Source organism: Varanus komodoensis, unplaced genomic scaffold, assembly GCF_004798865.1.
Source record: "Varanus komodoensis strain SLA01 unplaced genomic scaffold, ASM479886v1 scaffold1, whole genome shotgun sequence".
NCBI classification, from domain to species: Eukaryota; Metazoa; Chordata; class Lepidosauria; order Squamata; family Varanidae; genus Varanus; species Varanus komodoensis.
The window spans coordinates 88390685-88415166 of NW_025335268.1; the positions used below are offsets into that span (position 1 = coordinate 88390685).

A 24482-nucleotide genomic window follows, 5' to 3' on the forward strand; every position below is an offset into this window, starting at 1 on the left:
CATCCAAATCTGGCCTGTGTTAACTGCTACAGCTGTAAATGCTAGTTCAGTAAATTTTGCATTCTCTTTGGTAGCCCATATTAATTGTCTTAAAAAAGAGTCAACTCTGGGTGGGAGATATTCAGATTTGATCTTCCCAACTCTGATATTATTCTGAAATACTCTGGCAATGCTTCTGAAAAGCATCAGTTTCCCTTAGAGAGGGCATAGAATATCTTGAAGAGGAAAGGTGTAGATTTTCTAGGAACAGATAAGATGGAGTCTTTTCCTACTTGCTAGCCCAGGACACAGGATGAATTTCATGCCTTCAGCAGAGAATTATCATTGACACACACCTGACCTTTAAGGGTGACTGCTTTCCTACTGGGCCCAGCATTTTAGGGCTGTTGCCTTGTACTATTGTTGTTGCAGTATACATAGTTTTAGGAGTGGGGTTGTTTTCTTCTAATGTCAGTGTTATGTTTGTGCCCCATAGGCCTTTGACATGTTCATGTTCCATCTGTTTGATGGAAGTGTGCAATAGAAACTCAGGAATAGTTGGATGGTAGTTGTGTTACTGTTATTACTTTCAGCATGTGAATTATTCCATTTGTCAGTCCATTTGTAGGTAATTTGCTAATTCTTCATGAACAAGTCCATGATTCAACTGAATACAATTATCCCAGAAGATAAAAATGCATGGACTGAACTCAGACAGGAGTATTATATCAAATTCTGAAATGTTGCTTCAGATTAGAATTCAGTAAGGGCCAGGGTGAGTCAAGCTTCCAGAGACCCTGCTATCAGCCTCTGAAGAAATACTAACCTGCAAATTCATTTGCACTTTGGTCCAGCTCCAGGAGCAGCTGTCCCAGAAGGAACAAAGTCATAGCAGCGAGTTGGAAGGAATGAAGCAGGAGGTTACTCAGTTAACACAGGAACTGCACCAACGTGACATTACAATTGCCTCATCCAGTGGTTCTGCCTTGGGCTTGGAGCAGCAACTAAGAATAGAAATTGAAAAAGCAGAGCGAAAGGCAGTGGAACACAGGGTAAAATGGCTTTTGTATCTTGAAATGGTTTGATGTATAGATTTTTTTAAACTAGGAGATGAAAAATGCTAAGGTAGGAGCTTTCTTTGATAGTGGATTTGCTCAAAACCCTTAGTATCGCTGGCATCACACTTTCAAATTTAGCTATGAGGACTAGAAACCTGTTCAGCAGAAAGTTGGGGTTCTGACATTCAAACTAATTCATGCACTGAATAACATGCCTTTGTGGGAGTCATGTGACCAAAGTTGTGCCCGACCCATCATGACTCCTTGGACAGCATTCCTCCAGGCTCTTCTGTCCTGCACCATCCCTTGGAGTCCATCCAAGCCCACACCCACTGCCCCAGTGACTTCATCTAGCTACCTCATCCTCCTTCATCCCCTTCTCCTTTTGCCTTCCTCCCTCTACTCTATGCTAATCTCTTAAACTTGTTGCTTAAGGCTATTCTGTCTCAGCTGGAGACTCTCAGGCAAGAAAACCACCACCTCTCAGAAATGCTACACAAGGTAAAGTTACTTCTAGTGTTGTGTTGTCTTTATCTTTCTTGATAAAACTTGTCTTTTGTGTGTGTTTTCCAGACAAGTGCATTTTTCATATGTTTATACAACATTCTATGTTGGTTTGATATTTTTCTATTAATTTAATAATTATTTAAATCAAATTATTTTAATACAATAAATTTAATAAAATTTTTCAGTGCAATTTTTTGATTGAGACACTATGTGTGTGTGTTGGAGGGACTCAGTAAGATTTAAGCTGCATTGGTGGAGTTTGCTGCTTCATAAACAGTCTAAGGTCTTAGATTTTTTTAAAAACACACCTGGACAACTAAAATGTGTGCATTTTTTGCTGTGACCACTAGGTGTCAGTGTAAGTTGTGAATTTAATGAAGATGTTCATAAGGAAGTACTGCAGTAGAAGATGCCATTTGGTGCCTGCTCACTCAGTGTTCAAACCACTATATGCTTTTCCCTTAAAGAATAAAATTTGCTTTGCATGTAATTTTTATTATCATATCATTATGGGACCTGTTCAAACAAACATTTGTTCTGATCTTTTCTGCACATGATGAGACCAGAAGCAGGCCTTTGGTTTGTGAACTTTTTCCTATTTTGTCCCCTACTTCTGTCACTATATTTAAAAGTGAGCTTCCAAACTTGTCATTTGTTTGTTTGAACATGGACTCCCTCTGGACTTAAAAATGGTCCCATGGCCTCAGAATCTCTACATAGAGGGGTTTGGATCTTGTCAAAACACCCTCCATATGGAGGAGGGTATTTCCATGTGTCTAGCATTTCCTTTTTCAGTTTATAAATGTATCATCTTTAGCCTGAAATGAGCTTAAACTAGACCATAATTTTTTTTCCAAGTCAGAGATCATAAAATACTGTCTAGGCTTTGATTTCTTCATATATATATTTGGGGGTGGGGGGAGGAGCCAGAAGGTAAAAAAGATAATGTGTATAGGGGGTAAAGGAAAAAAAACCTGGCTGATGTTGAAGGCACATAGTCTGTCTAAAGATGGAAAATGAGAAAGGACACAAATCATAAAAATTAGGCTATGTTAGATGGTTTCAACTCAATATACAGCTAGATTGTATATTTTAAAAAATGCACATTGTTTCTTCTTCCTAGTAATCTAGTAATCTTTGGGAGGAACATGGGAAACCAGCCCCTTGGCCCATCTAGCCTAGTATTGTTTACACTGATAGGCAGCTATGGTGCTCTAGGGTTTCAGGTAGGTGATGGCTTTGTCAAACCTGAAACCATCTCAGTACCTGTTAGAGCCTACTTTGAATGTATTTAGTTCTCTTCCTTCCTCTTTCCATCTTAAGACTGTAACCAAATGCAGATTGCATGGCTATAACAATTGTTTCCTTACCCCAAATCTGTTTTTGGTTTGTTTGCCATCTTGTTTAATGACATTTCTGAAGAACTCATAGATACGTTGTGACCTTTGAGCTGACCTAATAAGGGCATTATATTAATACAGATTTTAGTTTTTTTTCTTTTGCAATTTTATTAATTTACTTTTGAAATCCTGAGGAGAGAAGTGGAAGTAGCATTTTGAAAAATGATATTTTTGTTCCAGCTCTCCGAGCTGAAGTAAATCCTGCTTCAGTTTGTGTTTGCATGTATGGTTGGTTTGTCTGTAATAAAATCTTGGCCTTATTGTTTGAGAAGGGTCAGTCTCAGCTGGTTATTTAAGCTTTTCTCTGAAGCTGGCAAATACACTAATCACACAGCAGTTTCAAATGAATAGAGTGTCAGGAGGTTTTGAGAATACCCAACTACAAGCTGGCAGTCCCATTGGCTTGGATGTAAATGGTGAGCTGTACAGCTGGAACACATTTAACGGGACTGATGTTTAAGTGATCACAAATTGGTCTTGAAGTTCACACCCAATTGAGACGAATGAGGGAAGCTTGTACCTCTGTAGGTTTGATTAGTTCAGTCTGTCTAGCTGTAGACTTGTTCAGACAGTTTGTGATTGATTTACCGACTGAAGGGATTTTTGCCCAGTAAGAGACTTGGAAATTTTACCACTTAGATTTGCCATGCAGAAGCAAACTTTAGGGAGAAGAATGCAAGGCAACACTTGACTAAAGTTTTTGTCATCTTAAGGTAAAAAGCACCCCTGTAACTGAACTCCAGGAAAGCTGTGCCAAGGCCCTAAATAAAGTGGAGTCTGAGAACCAGAGACTACAAAAAGAACTAGCAGAAACTAGAGCAAGGTTGGAAGCCTCATCTTGGCTGTCTCAGGACAAATATGAGAGTATTGTGCAACAGATGCAGAATCAAGTGACAGAGATAAAGAATGCTGAGAACCGGTAAGACCCGGAAATGAAAGACTATAATTGACAAATGTTTAGGCTTACAGCATTGCTAATTTTAGGTACACGTACCTGTTAAAACATTCTGAAACAGCTTGAGTCCTGGAAAAGCTACATTCTAGTTCCCACTTGGCCATGAAACTCACTGCGTGACTTTGGGCCATTTACTCTCCGCTTAACCTACATCACAGGGTTGTTTTGTGATGATAAAACAGTCTTAAGTCTCATTGGGTTTCTCACAAGAGGGAAGACGGCAGGATATAAATGCAATATCATCACCATCATCATCAAACTGTAGGTGAGCCTTGATTACTGCTCTTCAGTGCTGCCATTGTCGTTAAAGCAGGTAAGAGGAACATTGAAAATGGATGTCCATGTTAAATCAGTTCTTTTTTTCCCTGAATTTTCTGATGCCAGAGGAAGCTGAAGTATGCTTAGCATATGTATTACAATTGGTCATTCTATTATTGCAGTTAGAATTTCACAGGGCCTCCACAAGGTTTTTGCGTATGATACGTGTAGGACACTGAAAATTGTCAAGTATGTTGCATAGTTTCCTACATATATTTGATAATTGCAGTAGAAAAGAGCTGACCTGTCACTCTAACATAGTTTCTAATCAATGTCCAGGAGGATGCAAGAGCTACAGTGCAAGCATGAGGAAGAATTGAGAGAACTCAAAGCTAGATTTGACAGGACTATTCAGCACTATGAAGAGGAAATCCAGAAAGTGCAAAACGTGTCAGCCAGAATGGTCCCTGTTTCTAATACAGCTGCTGGACTGTCACTTCAGATCAGCAGAAGTAACTCCGTGGAATCTTTGTCCTGTGGTCCCTTTCTGAGAACAGATCCCTTGTCATGTGGAAACAAGGAATTTAATTACGATGTGTCAAGTGAACACGAGAGAGAATTTTTGCCTTTGGTAAGCATAATAAATAGATTATCTGACACCAAAGTATATTAGGATTACTATTTTTCCTGAGTAAACTGTTTCATTCCCTAGTGTTGCAAAACCTCCTTTCAAATCAGGTCTGCAAAGTTTCTGTAGTAAGCCACATAGTGGCATCAGCTTCTTGACAGGAATGCACAGCAAGGGTTGTCAGAACTCAGCTAACTGCTCCTTGCCTGAATGTAGGGCAGAAGGAACCAAGTCATGGAGCTAGCACTGTTCTGGTGATAGCAGTACAGGGCTGGGTTCATGTCTCATCAAATCCGGGATTGTTAACCTTAGATGGGTCAAAACATGGGAGAGCAGAGAAGGTGTTCTTGTAGAGATGTAATGAGCTAGCCTTCTACTGAAGTACTGGATGTGGGGAGGCGCAGGACAAATGTTGGGGGAGAGGATTGAGGAAAAAGTTTGGGAGGAGGATTGTCACGACACATGTGCAATCAAACCTTAACTAGTGTTATTATTTTAACAACCTAAAATACATCAATATTAACTTGTACACAAGCAAAATTCTAAGCAAGTAAAATGTGAAACAGAGCAAGCAAATGGTAAACTGCTGCACACTGTGCTACTTAGGCAGCTTTATTTTAACTTTTGCTACCTCAGAAGTTTTGGGGTGGGAAAGAGTTGAAATTGGAAGCCACACATTTTGTAGTAAATAAAGGAGGTATTCTTTAGGCAGAAATAGTCTTATGCAGTTACAATTTCACAGGACTAGCAGAATATTTGGATTTCAGACTTCATAACATTAGAAACACTGAACTCTACAGTATGTGCAGCAGTTATTGATTTCTAATGTTAGAAATTATGCTACATAAATACCTTCATACCACACATTTTGATTAAGTAAAAACTTCTCTTCAAAAGCATTGTACTTATTTAAGAAGAGAGAGATGTAATTTGGAGCCTTTTTTCTGGGCTTCACATCTTCATTCAAAGGTGTTTCTCAAACTTTTCTACTCAACCACCAATGCCTTCTTTTATAGGGCATTACACATATGCCATGCTGCGATGAGCCGATGCAGCAGTAGGAGCAAGGGCCCTGCTGCTGTATTCTGGCTGTGCCAGCTCAGCCAGCAGCTGTTGAGCTTCCCTGTCTTCTTCCCTCCAAAGGAGGATCCTTATACTGTAAAGGTAGCTCTTGCAGTAGAGAGTTATGTGGACATGGGCACAGGTAAGGTCGGTAGAATTTGAGGAGACCTTTGCAACAGGGTTAGACTTTCAGAAAAAAAACATAAAGGGAAAACGCAAAGTGGTCTTGTAGTAGATGTAGCAAATGAAACACAAATTTGAAATGTTTTAATATATTATAAACAGAAAAGTTCCTTTCAAACCTAATACAAACAGATTAATTTGGGATGTTTAAATAATGGCAGCTATGGCTGTAGCAACTTTGGTAATTGGACCTGGGTTTGTATTAAATGCTGAAATAAAGTGTTGCCTTTTAGATTTCTGTTAATATGGTGCTGATGTGTAATGCTTTCTTATGCCACCATTTAATAGTAAAACTTAGGTTAGAAGCCTCCTCCTGTTTCAAAGTCCTTTTCAACATTTTTTTTTTTTGCTTTTTAGAGCCCTCTGCCTACTTCAGACATTGGGGCAATTACTGCCAAGTTCCTGGAAGAAGAAGAAGTAAGATCTCACCATATTTTGGAGTGCTTAGATGCACATATCGAAGAGTTGAAACGGGAGAGTGAAAAGACAGTACAACAGTTCACACAACAAAAGTAGCATTGTTTCAAGGTTAATGGTTTAGTTTAAGTTACTATATACGCAGCTATAGATTGCCTGTGACCCAAAGATGTCAGGAACTAGCAAGAGGCTTGCCTCCTTATTTGTGCTAATCTGTTCAGTGATGGTGAAACCAAGGAAGTGAAGTTGGTGTGGATCAAAACATTCTATCTTGTGGTAGTAATTGCAGTAATACAAAAAGTCTTTTTGCTGCCTTAATTGCATTCTGCTGCCCCACAATATGCAGAGGGGAACGCTGTTGTAGGGGAAAATGGTAAAATTTATTTTAGAAATGTAGCAATGTAAAGAAATAAAACCAACACCCCATCATCTTTTTATATAATACATTGTTACTGTTCATCTTAAGTATCAAATTACCCTCTTCTAAATTTGCTTTTTCTCTATTCCATAAAATAAGTTCAACTTGCTTTAGCTAGGAAGATGCAATTTTGTGTCTTTTCTAATTAATCTGTTGTATTGGTGAATATTTCTTGACTTGATGTATCTTGCATTCAAATACTGAATTAATGATTCAGTGGTGGTCCTATTGGGATTTATTTTTATTACTGTATTGCTTCAATAGCTGTTGATGAACTATGGTCAAATAGTTGCTGCATAAGAAAGTAAGTGTTTAAGTTATAGAAGACAAGTTAGTTCAGAAGGTGAAGTTCAGTGTAAGTAATAAACACCTATACATGAGATCAATTTTACATGGACAACAGCTGCCTTATGAAGTACTAAAGCACCTGTTCATAGCCATAAGAGCAGATTTAGGAGGCTGGTTGGTGTGCCAGACAGCTTTAAAGAAGTTGTTTAGCTTCAGCAAGAAACATGGAACTTTAAAATGCATGTCCTTGAGCAGAAACCAAGAAGCCTAGCATTGTCACTCCATATCACCAACTTACCATTTCTTCCTAATACTAATTGGTAATCCACTTTGAATTACTAGTAAGGTTTCAGACTTTTGAATGACTAGATTCAAAATCTTATTTTCAGGGAAATTTAAAAAAAATGTGAAGATTTTCAGACTTGTGTCATTTCAGTCTCTGAAATAGTCTTAGTGCTCAGCTAATTTCATAAGTCCTGGCTTTTCTTTTAAAACACTTGTATTAGTTTTCAGCATGGTTTAATAAATGTAATTTATGTTGTATTTCCTCTACAAGAAGCCTTAGTATTTGACCAATAATTCTTCTCACTTCTTTCATACTGTATAACATGACCCAAAGTATCATCCTTCCTATAAACATAACAGTATATTGACTTTCGCTGCAGGATAGTGTTCTTGAGAATATGTTATATGGAGAAAAGTGAGGGGTATCTGTATTTCTAGAGCCTTGATGTCAAGTATTGAGCATATTACAATTACTACAGTGCTGGGCAGTGGTTGGAGTTGTACTCCAATAATATGTCTTAATGGATGTCTTCAACTTATATGCAAATACCACAGAAGCACTTGGGATCACCATCGTCTTTTGAGCTTGCTAATGCATGCTATGTTTGTGTTTTGTTTGCTATGTTTGTTTTTTATGGCTTCATGCCATGCTTTGTCAACACGTCAGCTTGACATTGATGGACAACATGAAATCAAACACAGCATGAAGACATGCCAAAAGAATAACATAAAGTTTGATTTATGCTATTTTGCAGGGATAATAAATAATGCCTGTCATAGGACATAGCATTTTATTTGGTTGAAAACTGGCTATTTTCTATCAGCAATGAACTGAAAGTGTTCTACCTTTGCTTGGGTGAAAATACTGTATTAAATTTTATGTAAAGGGGCTGAAAGAAGAGGAAACTTGTGCCTCTTCCCTCAAGCTGCTATCATCACAGATGCAGTCTCTGGATGGCAGAAGGGACAAGGAGAAAACTTGTAATTCGGTGCTGCATTCAGAGCAAAGCACTTTTGCCAGATGACTAGAATTTGAATATGCACAATAGGATTGACTTCTACACTCAGCAGGTAAAATCCATGAAGGTGACCAACACACAAAGTACAGTTTCCAGAGCGGCAGCCATGTTAAGTCTCTTGCAGAGAAGGCAACAATCCTTTGGCAGCATAAAGGTAAACATTTACCTAGGCTTCCTTGGACCAGAGATGTATTTGACTGAGCTTTGGTCTATAGAAGCTTTTATCTTAATATGTTGGTTTATTTTTAGGTGCTACCAGCCTTTGTTTTGAAATCCACATTATGTATCTCTTCTGTCAGCAGTTTTGGAGGCAGAACTCTGATTTGCCCTTGTGAAGTTCATATCTTTGGAGTAAAAAAAAATATATATTTTGGTACAAGGTAGACAAGATACAAATGGAAAATTAAGTAATGAAAGATATAAGTAGAGTGGCCACATACCTGCCTCTGTTGACAGTATGACTTCAGTGATCTATGGGTTAGGAAGTAAAAGATTTTCTGTGTCATGGGGAATGCAGCAGCTATGGCTTTACAGCTTCACTCAGATTGTATGATGTGTCCTGCTTGGCAGAACTGGCTATTTGAATGGGATGGCTGCCGTAGTCCCACCCACTTTTAGTTGTAAGCTCTGAAGTGTAAGAGGCCATTGTGTGCATCTTAGAGAGGCTAGCAGCGGGCAGTGTGCCCTGCCATTTTTATCACCAAGTTCCTCATACTGCATGAGGCAATTGTGTCTGCTTGCGCAGAGCTGCAGTCAAGGCAAATTGATGTCAACTTGCAGATCACCTAATTTCCTATCTGTGTATATGGCATTATTTCAACTACATTTTGTTGTGCGATGAGTAAAAATGTGGGATCAGTAATATCCCACATCAGTGCCAGTTATTTTTTATCTATTGGATGAAGGCAGCATACTTGTGGGGAACATTAATTAAAATAAAAATATGATTTTGAATGAATTCAGTTATTGAAATATAAAATACATTTTATAGACAAGCATTGTCAAATAAGACTGTGTAGACAAAACTTCTTTCCCTCTGGGTAAATCTGGCAAAAATGTCATGTAACTACAGGGTTCAGTGTGATTTCTTTTGACGTATTCATAACTAGTCAAATATGATAATGACTCTTCTAAGATTGTTCTTGAGCAAATTGAACTGTCCCTTTCACATATTTGGAGTCTTTTGCATTCCTAAAGTGGTGTTTTTCAAAAATCTTGCCTATCTTGTGCAACTTGACTTATTTTCCTGCAGTGACAAAGTTAATTACTGTGTTCTTCAATTCTGAAGCAATGCTAGTTGTTTCTTGGAAAAAGAGTTTAATAGCAGAGGTGCCAAGAACCTGAGACAGTTCTGTACTTTGGCAAGGCAGTCTCATCATCTCAAAATGGAGAGTAATCTGAGATGAGCAAGTTGCATGAGGTGGTTGGAATTCCTGCTCTGTGCTTCCCCACATATATAGGATACAAAGAATACGTGATAGAATTGATTGGCTAAGAAAAAGTAAAAATAAATAAATCGGAGGTATGTGTTAGCGCATGTGCTACATTTTCAAAAAAATCTCTTCAGTGGGCTTAAATATGCATGTTTTGGAGGTGGAGGAAGGTTGTTTATCCTGGAGGGTTGTGACAAAGCTAGTACAGACTTCTGAGGCGCTTTTATCTGTGGCTGCAGGGTTTCTATACATTCATCCATGCCTTGAGAATGTTGAACATCCCTTTGGAATAATCAGTTGGTCTTAACAGTTTTATAATTAATGAAGCTGGAGGGGAGTTTTCTCTTTGAACTGAGCTTTTTAATAACACCAAAGCATTTCCCCTCTTGCTTGCAAGCCTGAGCCAGATGTGTGCCTTCCATTTTTATATACTTAAAAACCTTTGGAAATCAGCTTGTAGTAAATTGGTAGATTTAATTGGTAATCTGAACTGTGAGTTCAGAGAAAGTTTAAGGATTGCACTCTGGCTAGTCTTCAGTATCATCTGTCCTCATAAGATATAGAAAGTGGCATACAGCAGCCAGACCTCCTTGCCCATTAAAATGGGCAGAAATAGGCCTACATGAGGCCTACAAATACAATATTTGTATAATCTCTATTAGAGTCCAGCACTATTTAGTATCACAGTCCCCATTGTTTCCCCAGGAGGCCTGTCTGCTTGGATGTGGTAATAAGCTGGATGAAGACCAATATAGTCAAGCTGAATCCTAACAAGCCAAATAAGCTGTGGGTACTTGGTCCTAAGGTCAGTTTTGGAGTGGGTTCCATTCCCTTCTGAAAGAAGAGATGTGCAGTTTAGAGATACTTTTAGAACCAGGTTTGTCACTAGAGAATCAGGTGGCCTTGGTAGTACAGAGTGCCTTTTGCTGGCTTCTGCTGGTTCACCAACTAAAGTGGTCATCGAATAGGGATAGCTTGTCTGTAGTGCTCCATCCTTGTTACTTTCTGGTTACATTGCTTCAGTGCATCATAGGTGGGGTGGGCTTTGTTGATTACTCAGTTAGTGAATACAGCTGTGAGCAGCTTGACTGAAAGGGTCAGGTTCACCATATGCATTGTGTCAATGGTGAGAGAATGTCATTGGCTGCCTATTTGTGGCTCAACTTAAGGTACTTCTGGTTAAATCCCTAAACAGCTCAGAAGGTAGAATTAGTGATAGCAAATACATTTGGTCAGACTGATATTAAATCACAAACATACAGAGGGAACAAAGAACAGAAGCTAGAGCCCTGTCTGTGACTGAATGCTGTAACCTCTTTGACTAAACAGTATAACCTCTGCTCTTGGGATAAGCTAGTCGTTGATCTTAGTGGCACAGTTTGTTTACAAGAGAAAACTGGATGAAGAACCTTGAAAAAGTACTGTGTGTTTGGTTATGCTTTTTGTTACGTCTTGTAACACTCATAAATGTCTGGCAGACAGTTAGCTGGGTGCAGGCTCTTAAGACTTTCTTGTGGTCTGACACATACGTGTGTGTTTCTGAAAGCCCTTCTAATAAAACCAAAGATTGTTATTTTTTACCCCCCAAAGTAACTGTTTTTTTCTGGTACTGATGAAAGAATGCCTTTTCCTGCTGTTTTAAGACAGTTCTAAGTCCTTTCTCTAGATGCCTTTTTTGATGGTATTATATAATAGATAAGGAAAAGGCTTTCTCAGCAGTGAAATACCAGCTGTGGAATGCCATCCCAGGACGAGGCTTGTCTGGCACCTCTGTTAAAATCTTCTTGGTGGCAGGCAAAACTATTCCTATTCACCTAGGCATGTTTGCCTGTTTTATGCTTTTTAACTGTTAATGATTATTTTCCCATAATATTGATTGTACACTGCACTGTACATGAAGGGTGTTGTATAAATGTTTTTAATTAACATAGCCTTATCCTTTAAATGGCAGTATAGGGCCTTTTTAGGAAAGTTTGTTATGATCCATAGAGATGTGATAGTGTATAACATAGTGTGTAATAGAGTGCTAATATTTGGCATTAAGACCATTCTGAGTCTATCACAAACCACTTGTAATTCTCATGATCCTGTATGGCGGTCATTATTGTAATTCCCACATTGGCAAAAAGAATGTGAGAATGGCTTGCCAAGGCTACCTGATGACTTCATGGCAGATGCAAGATTTTAATTGAGAACTTCCTAATCTGCAGCCCAGTCTCTTATGTGCTTTATACACTAGCTCATGTTATGTTCCCTACAATATAAAATTGTGATTGATCTGGAGAAAGTGGACTGTGAGACAATATATTTCTCACAGTGCAGGGTCTCCTGATGAAAGTGGGAGGCAGTAGGTTTGGAAATGACAGAAGAACTTATTTTGCAATAAAACTAATGAAATGCATTATGTGTTATTGTGTGGCTAAGCTTTTAATGAAATGATCAGAGAAATTCAAAGGATAAATTATTGGCAATATATCTTTGAAAAGCAGATGCTGAGGACACACTGAGGTGAAGGTTCTTGCCTTTGTGTTCCTCCTGTGAAAATCCAGAAACATATTACTGCAGCAAGAATGCTGGACTACATGGGTTTAAGTCTGATTTAGAAAGGCAGTTCTTAAGTACTTTCACTTATTTGAGATTTTTTCTTCCAGTATTTTTCTACCTACATTTAGTGCTTAATAAAGGGAATAGAAATAGTCCACCCTGAAGCATTTTCAATTGCTAGGGCAACTTTTTCAGTTCTAGAGCTGATTTTGCCAGCTAATGAATTCTCACTGGCATTGTTTAGAGGACATAATATACCATATTTAGCCTAATTATAAATATGATGCCCCTTAGTTTAGAAGAGTAGATAGAGTGAGACTACTGGAAATGTACAACAGCATTTTCATTGGTTTTTGTGAGTGGTTCCTTTTGGTACCTGTTATAGTTATGTCTATTTAAGGTCACACGGTTGCATGTTAAGTGGAAACATGTTACAGTTAGGGCTTGCTGATAGTATAACTGTCTGCTAATGCTAATACTGGTAGAATCAAATGGTAGTTGTAATATCCAAAGCATACATTTTGTAGCTCATCCTCCAAGTGATTTAGGGTGACATAAATGTCTCTTAAGAATGCTTCATTCATCATAGTAGAAATGGGCATGCTTTATTTTTAAAACCAATCCAAGCTCCGTATAAAATATTTCTGGGATGTGAAGTGGTAAAAAACAGGTAACTACCTTGCACATTCTGTGATAGAAAAATACTTTGTGCATGTGTAATTAGTATAAATGTGTGTTTTTGTGCCAAATTATGAAGCAACTCTCTTTTCCAATGAATGTCTAAAGTTCTGAATTCTTACCCACACCTGTCTTGCCACTTAGGGGAAAGCAAGAAAAGGTCAATTGTCACTTATTTCTTGAAAGAGTTTATTCCTGTGGCCAGCAAGATAATGTTTCTATTGTTGTGACCGCCCACCATTCCCAGTACTCAAAACTCACCAAGGTTGCTAGGAAACTGCAGTTCTTTGAGTCTTTCTCCCTGCAAAATACTATAATATAATTGCTGCATGGAATAAGCCATGTATAAAAGTGACACAAGCACCTATTAGAAAGTTGTTTCTTGAGAGTACCAACATTTCCCTTGCATATCAATACAAACAGAAATCTTTGCTTATTACTTACTCTGGAAAAATAATTCTTGAGATGACTGCAGCCCTTCTTTACAACTCTTGTAAAGCTCACCTTGTATGATACTTTAAATTATGCGGCTCTGCTTTGTGGCTCTTTCACTCTTCAGAGCTGGGCAAACTATCAAGCTGTAGTCTTTTCCTGAACTTTCTCCATTGGTTATGTGCACAGCACTGCACTTTCAAGTGTGTGTGTGGCAGGAGGTTGTTTGTAGCACAACCTCACAAGGGGGAGATGCCAGTCTTCTACACTGCTCTGAGCTTTTCATAACACAGATTGCAAATATGGACTATTAGCTTATTCATGGTATTGGGACATGTTATCATTTGATCCTTTCTCTTAGTACTTAAGCTTGGGTGTATTAATGACATCCATGCAGCAGAGCAGAAAGAACTGCTTTGGAAGGGGCTTTTATTTTGGTAAGAATCTCAAACCTTGCAAAACCTTCAATCAAAGAAACTCTGTTAATGATGTTCTAGAAAATGAATTGCTGTTATTTTTTGGCTGCAGCAGAAAATCCATACTGTTCAATGAATGTATGAAACATATAATCAAAAATTAATGTTGTAGACTGGAAAGACCTCCAGGGCAATCAACTCAATTCTCTGCATATTTAGTTAGATATAATTTTTTTAATGCAATCCATTTGATCACACAAAAGATTAGACAGATAACTTCTATTGAAAGACATTTATTTTCTGACCCAATAAATCCATAGATCATTACAGATTTTTTTGTATCCATCCATGTCAGTTTAAAGAGTTTCCCAGAAAAATAGGGCACCTATTTAAATCATACTTCTAAATATAGGCTTGGTTCTTGAGCGGTCATAAGGATTATGCTGTTAGTGGGTGATTTCTTTGACTGATGGCGGGGTGGTGGTGGTCAACCTGTTCTAGATGGAGTCACACTGCCCCTGAAGGAGCAGTTTAGCAGTGTGGGGGTGCTCCTTGATCCATCTGACTTTGAGGCTCAGGTCACATTGCAACTTGGAGTGCCTTCTATCAGGTTTGGGTGGTGGCTCAGCTGTGCCCCTACCTGGACAAGGATAGCCTGGCTTCAGTGATCTATGTTCTGGTAATGTCCAGATGAGATTACTGCAACACACTCTACATGGGACTGCCCTTGAAGGCAGTTTGGAAGCTGTAGCTGGTACAGAATGTGTCAAGTCAGATTAATAACTGGGACCAGAGGTCTGAACACATAAGACCAGTTCTGATCCACCTGCACTGACTTTTTGTACACTTCTAATCCCAATAACTAGGTGTTGCTTCTAACCTATATAGCCCTACACAGCTTGGGACTGCAATACCTGTTGGAGTACTTCTCCCAACTCCAGTCTACTCAGACTATGCTTAGCCTCTGGGGCCTTCTTTCAGGTTCCAGCTGCTCAAGAGGCTCAAAGGGTGGCCTTTTCTGTAGTGACCTCTATCTTTGGAAGAATCTCCCTGCTGTGGCCCAGCTAGGTGCCAAATTTGCCATCTTGTTGGTGTCAGGTTTAGAGGCCCCTGCAAAGAGAGCTGTCTTAAGACCTCCCTGATAATTCAGGGACCTGACATGATTAGCCGTATGCTTTTCTTTTATTCTTTGATGGGTCTTTTTATTGTCTTTATTTCAAAATGTTTTAATGCTATTTTAAATTAATTTCAATTCATGCTAATGTGTCCATCTCTTATATTTTATTGATTTTATGCTTTGTTGTAAACTACCCAGAGAGCTTTGGCTGTGGGCAGTATAGAAATGAAATAAATATCTTCGGGTATCCCTTTGTGCTTCATAGAAAAACTACATTTTCTGAAGTGATATTTCATAGAGCAAGTAATCTTTTGTATAGATTAGATTGCCCTTTCCCCCCCAGAAATGTTTAAGGTTGATATTACACACACACACACACACACACACACACCATGGCCCAATAAGATAAAAAGTAGTATTTAATTGCATTTAAAATCTGATGTAAAAACGTATTTCGCAGTAAGTATTTGTAAGACAATGAAGTGCACACAAGAAAGCTTTCACTTAGGATCTAAGTTTTAGATTATTATCTTGCAAGAACATGTGCCTGGTTCAGATTTTGTAGCCACTCCTGCACTCATACTCCAAAGTATATGGTCCTTCACTTTTCCTGGCCAAGTATGAGTTCTCAAATGCCCCCTCATTATTCACAATGATATTTTTCTTGAACCAGACCCATTCAGAAATCAGCAGTTATGTCCCCAAATGGTGGCTCAGTAAGTAGGTAGATGTGCATAATTGCTTTTTTAATATGTTAGGCAAATAACACATGAATTACTATATTGCAATTATTTATATGGAAAGCTTTGTCTGGATAAGGAAGCTACATTGGCTAGAAACTTCACTCAAGATACAATACTAATGGAAGGCCATAAAAGAAGTTTTGTTGAAGTTACACAGTTTTGCTGCTGCTTGTTTTGCTGTGTTGTTACAAACTTTACAGTGAAAAGGTTTCTCAGTGTGGTATGGGTTGCTGATATATCAAATACCGCTGTTCATGTGGGCAGATGTGAAGAGTAGAAGTGGCCACTTATTGTGGTTCTACTTCATATTTCAAAATGTGTGAGTAGAACTTGTGGTTAGCATTTTCTAGCACCATCACATACACTTCTGTGCAGCCACAAGTGTTACAAGATCCTTCCCAGTAACCATCCTTACTTAGAGATAATGGGCAGATGCTTTCACATTGAACAAATGCCTTGGCAATGCTATGAAGCCTGAGTTTAAACTTGATGTTGCGGTTGGCTGGCAGCAATCCAGCTAGAGGCTCCACTAACTCATAGCCTTCTGCCCACTTGCTATAATGCTGGGGAAAAACTGGCCACTTTACCTCAGTGTTTGGGCAACAGATGAGGTAGTTGAAGACATAGTTAAAATTGCCTGGATCACACTTCTTCTTAGCAAAAATTTTGAGAGCAAAATTCCCTGCATGAGGAAGATGGATCTTAAAGTCTACCTGATTTCCTTGACAGACTTGCAAGATATGCCGCCTTCCAGTGTCCTCATTGAAGTGAGCATGGTCTGAATGCAGTGAGGCTAGAACATTCAAGTCTTTGCTGAGGATGAAGCTGAAGTCACTGCGCCCATCATTGGTATGAATAACTGGGCCTTTTTGTGAAGGCTTGAGGAACCCCTGCCGCTCTGTGAACCAGCTAGGTCCAACAGGTTGATGGAGTTCTTTTGGAAAGCAAACATTCCTGTCTACAGAGCTGCATTCTATGGTGTATTCTAGCACACAGTTGTAGACTTCATCTGTTCCTGTGGATGGTTTGGCATAGATCTGTAGCTTATGACTTCCTGTCTTCTGTGGATAGAGATCCAGATTCATTCCATTCTTTTTCAGAGTCATCAAGCTGTACTCTTTTGTTCCTTTCAACTCAAACATGAAGAGCATCGGGGAACGGGTCTCCACCACTACTGCTACTTTCCCATTTACTGTGACATGCAAATAAAGAAAGCTTGTTAGGATGTTTCCTACCATTTACTCAAAAACACAAGTCATTCAAGAGGCCCGTATAAAATGACCAGGAGAATGGACTATCCTGCTGTATTGTCAATCATTTTGTAAGTAAAAGGGAGAATATTATGGCTGGCTGACTGAAGTTTGTCAAGCCTCTGTCAAATCCAAATTCACTCAGAAGAAACAGCAAGAGGGTTCAAAGTAGGAAGAAATCAGTTTGGGGTGCTTGTTTGCTACTCTTTTATTACAAATGCAATAGAACTGCTCATCATTCTGAGAAAAGATGAAAGCATATTTGGCTTTCAGTTACAGTTCTCAACTTGCCTGCACTTTTGACTACAGTTCCTTAGAAGCTGTCAGTGTTCACAGAAAGCCAAGGGAGTTCAAAAGACAAGATTCCAAAATGAGGTTCTTCATTCTATAGTTAGGTTCTGAATTACACCAAGGGCAGTAGCTGGGAGATTCTGAAACCCAGCATACTTATATGCACCCATATTTCAGATCCTCATTTTAAAAAACTTTTTGCCTACATTTCAAGATGGAATATAAAACTAAGGACCTATGCAATCTGACTAGGGAATGGTGCTTTGGCTTTCATACAAATTGGGATTCCATGGGTGAAAGTATGTCTAAGGACTATAGAATTGTGACCCCCGTGGTTTAGTCCCACAAAGTTAATCTTTTTAAAAATAATAAAGCAACAGCCTACAGTCTAACCTTTACTATTTTATCTTTTTTTCTGCCAAAAGTTGGAAGAGTTTCTTATGATAATATCTCTGTGTGGCAAGAGACTGTATGATTGTACCTGTTTGAATAATGGGTGTTTCTGGATGGGCTGCCAGCAATCCCATCTTGTAAAAGTCACTCTTGTATAACATGCTGCTCTCAAACTGTTTTAATGTCACTGTTGGATTGAGTAGCTGCCAGTTGCTGTTGTCTGGGAAATGATTATTAATAAATAGGGCGGGGTGGGTGAGGAAGTAGAATTCATTGTATCTGGAACAAAAGGGAGAGATCAATATATCATTGGCAAAGTACACTTAACTTCCACCCTTACACCACAACTATGTCTGCAATCGTAAGCATATTTAAGTATAGAAATAGCTCTGAACTGAAATAAATGGAGTTTATTTCAAAGTACACATAGAACTGGACTGTAAGTAGCACAGCAGAGGCCTACAAAGCAAAAGATGAAATGTGTAAAAGTGAGGCTAGATCAATTTGGTTAAGAACACTGTAGAGTAGACCATTTAGTCAAGCTAGGTGGTTTACTCAAGTGTAATTTATTGGTGGCCCAGTTCAAATATGGTATTACTGGCTGCAGGAATCATTCATGGTCTTCATTAATTAGAGTTTCCCATTACGTCTGAAATAAGCTGTAGCTTAATGTAAGCTTACCAACCTGGTTAATAAAGCATAGATTATGGTTGGTAAGCAAACATAATTTTGTATGTAATAGGAATCTCTGGGCTAAACAGATGAAAATTGATGTGCTAAGCAGATGCACCAAGGGAGGGAAGAGTTCGTGGGCTTGACATCTGTTCGGGAAAATGACATCGCAAAAGGTCCACATCAGCTGTGCTTTCTTCCTGTTCTGGCTCTTTAAGAATTTTCTACAGGCCACATTATTGTGGTAGTTTCTTTTTCAGGTTAAGACTAGTAATTACAACTTCAGGAGAAGGCTAAATCATAGAAAACCACCTAGCTATAGCCTTGCATTGCTCTTCTGAGTAGAATCAAAACATGCAGGGGACAATAAACACGCTAGCTCTGTTCCCTTCTATTGCCACCCTTGCTGTCCTCCATACATTAGAGGCAAATAGCAGCAGCAGGAGTCTTTTCTAGTCATGTGCAGATAAGCTCCAAATGTGATATACAAACCTGCTTTTTCTGGGATTTGAATCACATGGATAATCTACACATGTTGCTAAGCTTCAGACATTGACCTTCTGACTTGTGCAACATAATGGAGATAAACCATAACTCTTGGTATTCCTAAGCATTGGCCACACTGCTTCAGCATGATCGGCATTGGTCCAAAACATCTGCACTAGGTTGAGGAAGGCTGGTTTAAGGCCCTAGAATGCAATTCCTTGTGTACTCTACTTAGGAGCTTTTATTTTCTGTGGGTTGAACAATTTAGTAATGAGTAATTATAGTAATTATTCAGTTCAGTAAAACAGAATAGCAGGTGTATTATTAAGGGATTTGGTGACCCCACCCTATTCTCCAAAAGACTACTATTGTTCAAAGACCCCAGTCTGGACAGGAAAAAAAAATTCTGAGCCCATGAAACCTAACCTTCAAACTCTCTGATTCAAAGTAAGCAAATTTGGTTCATCTTTCTAACTTTGCATTGTTCAAATTCTGCCTCAGTAATTCATGAGTAATTCATTCATAATGCATGGCACAGTGCCCATTATCCACCTAACTTTTCAGGTATTACCTTGGAAGCCTTAATGTCTATTTTTAAAACAAAAGCAGGATAAACCTAAGGATGTGGATTCCGTAAATGTGATATGTGAAATGCAGCATGCTGTCAGGGGCAGGTGAGAAGGAAATCTCTTGTAGGCATTAGGAAGATTATTTTTCCAAAATACAGAATTTTGGAACTTAATTCACAATTTATTATGGCAATCATAAGCCCCAGAATTTGGAAGCTTGCTTTCTTCTTATGCAGGATAGGAGAGTGGAGAAGTTAATCATCACATGTCCTCCCCATCATGCTTTTTGTTGGTCTAGTTATAGCACTTTGGGTGTGGGGGGTAGACTATGGGGGTCTCAGAATAGCTCCTGTCGTGCCATTTCTAGTCTCTTCCCTACCCACTGAAACACTCCTTTTTTCTGTTTTTCATTTTTTCAAATAATGTTCTTAAACCGAATACAAAAAGAAAAATATATGTAAAATAAAGTAGGATAAAGTAAAAACAAAGCAAAACAAAAAGAAAAAAGAAAAAACAGTATGCATGGGGATTTGACTCAATAAAATGTTTCATTTTAGCTTATCTGGCCATCTCACTGTAATCAGAGCTATGGCCTGAAAGTCTTCTAGCCCACCTGTCATTAGAGAGGTAAAGACCCTCTCAAAGACATTTTATAAACATCTAAATGAGATAAGGTATGAAGCAGTGATGCTATGTCAAGTTGCCATTCCCCTGGAAGTCTATGGCCATACTACCTCAAAAGCACCTGATGTTGTCTGAAACCCCTTTTACACCCCCACCCCCAAGCTTGTATTACCAACCTCAGAGAGGCATCCAGTTTAGTTCTTTCCACACTAGGGGAAGGAGGGCAGAGTGGAGTTTGGAATCTAAAATACCCTACGGCCTTTCAGGGGCCATGTGATTGCTCTCTTAAGTAGTCAAATCCCTGCATGTTTATGTTGATCTAGGCCTGTCAGTCTTGAATGGGCTGCATCAACTGTAAGAAGCACAATCTCTAAATTATTTTTCAGCACAATCTAGTACAAATATACTTATAAACCTAAAGCTTTTCTTAACTCTCATTCCCGCAATGGTGAAAACAATGTTGATGAAATTTACCTGATGTGTGATCTGTCACATTTGTAGCAAAGGCAAACTTCCACCTACTGAAACACACTTTCTATTGATCCAAAGTTCATTTTAAAAATGCATCTCTGGCCATTAAGAGTGCTTAATACACGCAGTATCACAGTGATGTAAATGTGCATCATAACTTAAAAAGACTGTTCTCTGCAGAATTTTTGTATAAACAGATCAGGCATGGATTTTGAAAAATAGACAAATATATGTGAAAACAGCATTAAGAGGAGCAAAAGCATTTGGAGAATTCTTTAGCATTATCCAAATCCTATGTCTCTCAGCTATTTCAAGTGGGTAGAGGAAGGAATAAGACTGTACCTGAAAGTAAATTTGCTGAAACAGTCATCAATGGAGCCGCTACCCCATGTACTATCCACCAAGTGCCACCTTCCATCAAGATAAACTGCATTCCAGGCATGGTCATACTCTCCTGTAAAGGTCTGCCCAGTCTTGTAACCATGTCCTTTGGAATACCCAGATAAGTTCATACACTGCACTCCCGCAATACTGAGGGGAAGAAAAGAATGCACAAAACATTTCATTTCTGAAGGGCTGTCCTTTTATCATTCAGCAAACTTGGGTCTTTATTACTCATTGCAGACTTCCATGGAGCGTATTCCATATTATCCTACCTGTGCAATATGTGTATGTCAACTTTCACTTTTTGTTCTGACTGAATGTCTCTTGCAATGTTAACTTGAAGTTAACTTAAGAGAAACAATTTATTATCAGGCTGCAAACTATTTTTGGGTTGATTCTCCCATGTGCTGTCAAGGTCTTGCATAAGTAAAGATTGCTGAAAACACCAGCCTTAGTTTCTTGAACAAAACAGGAAGGCCAAGATGCTTTAAAGGCCCATGTTTAAAGAGGGAAGTGGTCTGAATATCTTCTTCCTACTTTGGAGCCATGTCTGTGATAGTCCCATCTGCCTGTTTGCCCCCAGCCTCCTCCAGTCAATCAGAATAGTGCTGTATTTATGAGAATTTGCCCTTTTCATTGTCCCCAAAGGAGGATATAATCTATGAGGCTGGAAGTGCTTATGATTCAGCTCCTCTGTTCATAACTGCTAGCAGGCAGGCCCAGCAGCCCATCTGGACAACAGTGAAATTGAGCTTTAACTAGTTCTGTTGAACTTACACAAATGCCACAAGACTTTTAGGCATTGCAAACAAAATATGCTGATTTGTACCTAAGCCTTCAGGACAGATTACTATATTTGGTGTTACATGGGGTCTGCCTTTGAAAACAGTCTGCAAGCAACAACTGTTCCAGAATAGGGCTGCAAGGGTCCCAGTGGGAGCTCCCTGTTCATATCATACTATGTTTATCCAGCTTCACTGTTTCCCAGTTTGGTTCTTAAGTGTTGGCTTTGACATATTAACGTTCTAAATGATTTGGGGCCAGAGTAAGTAGAATGAAAACTCAGGAACCACATTCTTCTGTGTGATCCTGTCTTCAGCCTCCACTCTATTTGAGATCTAAGATAAGGCATATGGGTAACCAAGAGCAGCTTCCTAACAAAACTTCATTTGTGTCCCTTGCTGGTTGCCTTCGGGTAGGTTGTAAAGTTGATTTTACATAGACAGACACTTTGAAGATTCTGGTTCTGGATCATTTCTTCTATTTCTGCTGTTTAGCTGCAAGTGCCATTGCTTGGGTAGGTAAAGCAACATTGCCCATGCTAAAGGGGGAATTCAAAATGTTTTAAAAGCTTAAGGAAAAAATCCTAAAGCGCGGGGCACTCCAAAATAGCCCACTGAAGTCTGAGAGCACTTGGTGTCCACAGAATGCCAGCTGACTACTGGATGGGAAAAAATGGAAAGCTAGGGAGATGTGATGGGTTGGAGTGCCCTAGAAAAGGCTAAGCCTGACTCACTGAGTGGTGCAGCATTTTATTGCTGATCTCACTCACTGTTTTATATTGCTGTGTCTGTTACTGTTAAAATGTGTTGCATTTTTTCAGTGACATTTTCTCTGGTTTAACGTATACGGCCTTACAAACTTCAGTTTAAAAAAGGATAGAGTATATAGAGTATAAATCAATAATCAGTGGACAATACTATATGGTGCGGAGATAGTCTAACCAGGTTTTTTCTCTGTACTGTTAACTCATCAATAAGAAACGAGGGATTTGAAGAGCTCCCTTGGCACTTGACAAAGCCAGTAGCTTGAACAGTGTGATGGTAGATGAAATTAAAGTTGTAGCAACAAGGATTGAACAAAACAATTGGAATTGATTGCCAACACTGATACAATCATTGCGGACAATTCAGTGCAAGCATCTGTTCAATGCATGGAGATGATTAAAAGCAAATAAGATGTTAGCCTCTGCTTCAAAAGGGAATAGAAAATAGTCTGGAAAACATTACAAATTACAATGGTACTATGTGAATGGCATGACCTTCTGTTCAACACAGTAGACTGATTTGGTCACTTCAATGTGAATAAAAGGAGTATGGGGAAAAAAGCAAAAATGGAAGGGCTTGGGGAAGGCATATGACAGAGGAGACTTATTTGAGTAAAGCATGTGGAGAATGGAGATAATTGTTTGTGACAAAGGGCATGGCCGGAGACAAGGCACATCCATAGCACCAACGAAAGAAGAAAATGGGCAGGCTGGTTCTTTCCCAAAGTGTCTCATTGAGTCAACACTGATTTCTGATTAAACTGCTGAAACATAAATGTCTTTGCATGCTGCCATTTTCCCCTGCCAAGCTGGTGCTTTGTTCACCCAGTCAGAGCTGCCCTTAGTCAATTAACTTTGTTGTTGCAAATTCTGGGGTTGCCAACCTAGACAGCTGCCCAAGTCAGCAAGGCTCTGGAATTTGGGGCAGTTTCTGCCTCCATGTGCCAAACTGGCAGTTCAACATCATTTTAACAAATGTTATGAGAAAGGGTGCGGTTCATAATGAAGTTGCCAACAATAAAGATTGATTCAGTCTTGTCAAGCCCATTTGTTTCCAATGCTATTTTTGTGTTAAAAATTGAGAAGGGCAAGACCCCCTCCCCCCCACTATTCACTTCTTTCAGAGAATTGATTATCCTCTGTGAACGTCCTTCATCTTCCAACTGTAGGCATTTCCTTGCCAGCCCTGCCAAGTAAAGCAGCTGTTGCAGCAGACATACCACCATGACCCTGTGACAGTGCTCTTGGATGTTACTCAAATGCTGAAACAAAAACATTTCTGAGATTTGGGCACTGGAACACAACAGTGGGTTGCACTCTTCGGGATAAGAGGGCCGAGCACTGAAAACCCATATTCCTAAAACAGAGGGTACAATCCTATGGAGATGAGAGTCAGCCCCCAAAGTTGGAGGTTCAGATTTAGTCAATGCAGAGTTGAAGGTGCAGTGAAGGTGATCTCCACTGCCCTCTGCCACCCCTCTGCTTTTTTTTCTAGACAGCTCTTTTTGGCAACAGCATTTCAGAAGTGGAAGAAAAGTGCTAGAAAGGCCCCATGTTGACTTGTAGCCTGGCACTTCCCTTCTATCTATTGCTAAAATTGCTTTCCCGACCTCAGAGAGCAGCTGGTGTTGTGAGATGGCAGGGAGTAGGGTTAAAGACTCCAGGACATGGAATCTGAAATATCTTACAGCCAGCCAGAAAAGATAAGGCAAAGTAAGTTTGCTCCCTAGATCACAAATGCTAAGCGATCCATCCATTACCATGCAGATAAATGGCTTGGAGGAGAATGTCACTATTGCTTAGATCAGGTAGGGCAGACTTCAGGCTGGTTCGATCTATTTTAGTTTTTATTAAAACCAGAGTTCTTCTTTGTGGTCTCTGTGCATCACACATACAGTGCTGCACCTGCACAGTGCCTATGTTTGGGAAGATTCCTCTAGCTAAACCTAGAATTTGAGCAGGAACCCTGCCCCACT

The 24482-nt window shown here is 39.2% G+C and overlaps 2 protein-coding genes across 11 annotated transcripts in view; one reads left to right on the plus strand and one right to left on the minus strand.

Moving 5' to 3' along the window:
- CEP63 (centrosomal protein 63) overlaps positions 1 to 23551 on the plus strand; it is a 49694-nt gene extending 26143 nt beyond the window's left edge. For 6 of the 10 annotated variants that reach the window (XM_044434242.1, XM_044434290.1, XM_044434280.1 and 3 more), the window contains 5 exons: positions 834 to 1031; positions 1473 to 1538; positions 3658 to 3863; positions 4497 to 4788; positions 6388 to 7705. In XM_044434242.1, coding sequence (XP_044290177.1) covers positions 834 to 1031; positions 1473 to 1538; positions 3658 to 3863; positions 4497 to 4788; positions 6388 to 6546 — 921 coding nt within the window. In that variant the 3' untranslated portion in view covers positions 6547 to 7705. Of the gene's footprint in view, positions 1 to 833; positions 1032 to 1472; positions 1539 to 3657; positions 3864 to 4496; positions 4789 to 6387; positions 8612 to 16549 lie in introns of those variants that run through there. The other 4 variants (XR_006415127.1, XR_006415128.1, XM_044434317.1 and 1 more) reach the window with 4 other exon arrangements.
- The window catches only part of KY (kyphoscoliosis peptidase), a 33499-nt gene continuing 25102 nt past the window's right edge, over positions 16086 to 24482 (minus strand). The window contains exons 9-11 of the mRNA XM_044434355.1: positions 20919 to 21107; positions 17843 to 18033; positions 16086 to 17012 (exon numbers count right to left, since the gene is read on the minus strand). Coding sequence (XP_044290290.1) covers positions 16108 to 17012; positions 17843 to 18033; positions 20919 to 21107 — 1285 coding nt within the window. The 3' untranslated portion in view covers positions 16086 to 16107. The remainder of the gene's footprint in view (positions 17013 to 17842; positions 18034 to 20918; positions 21108 to 24482) is intronic.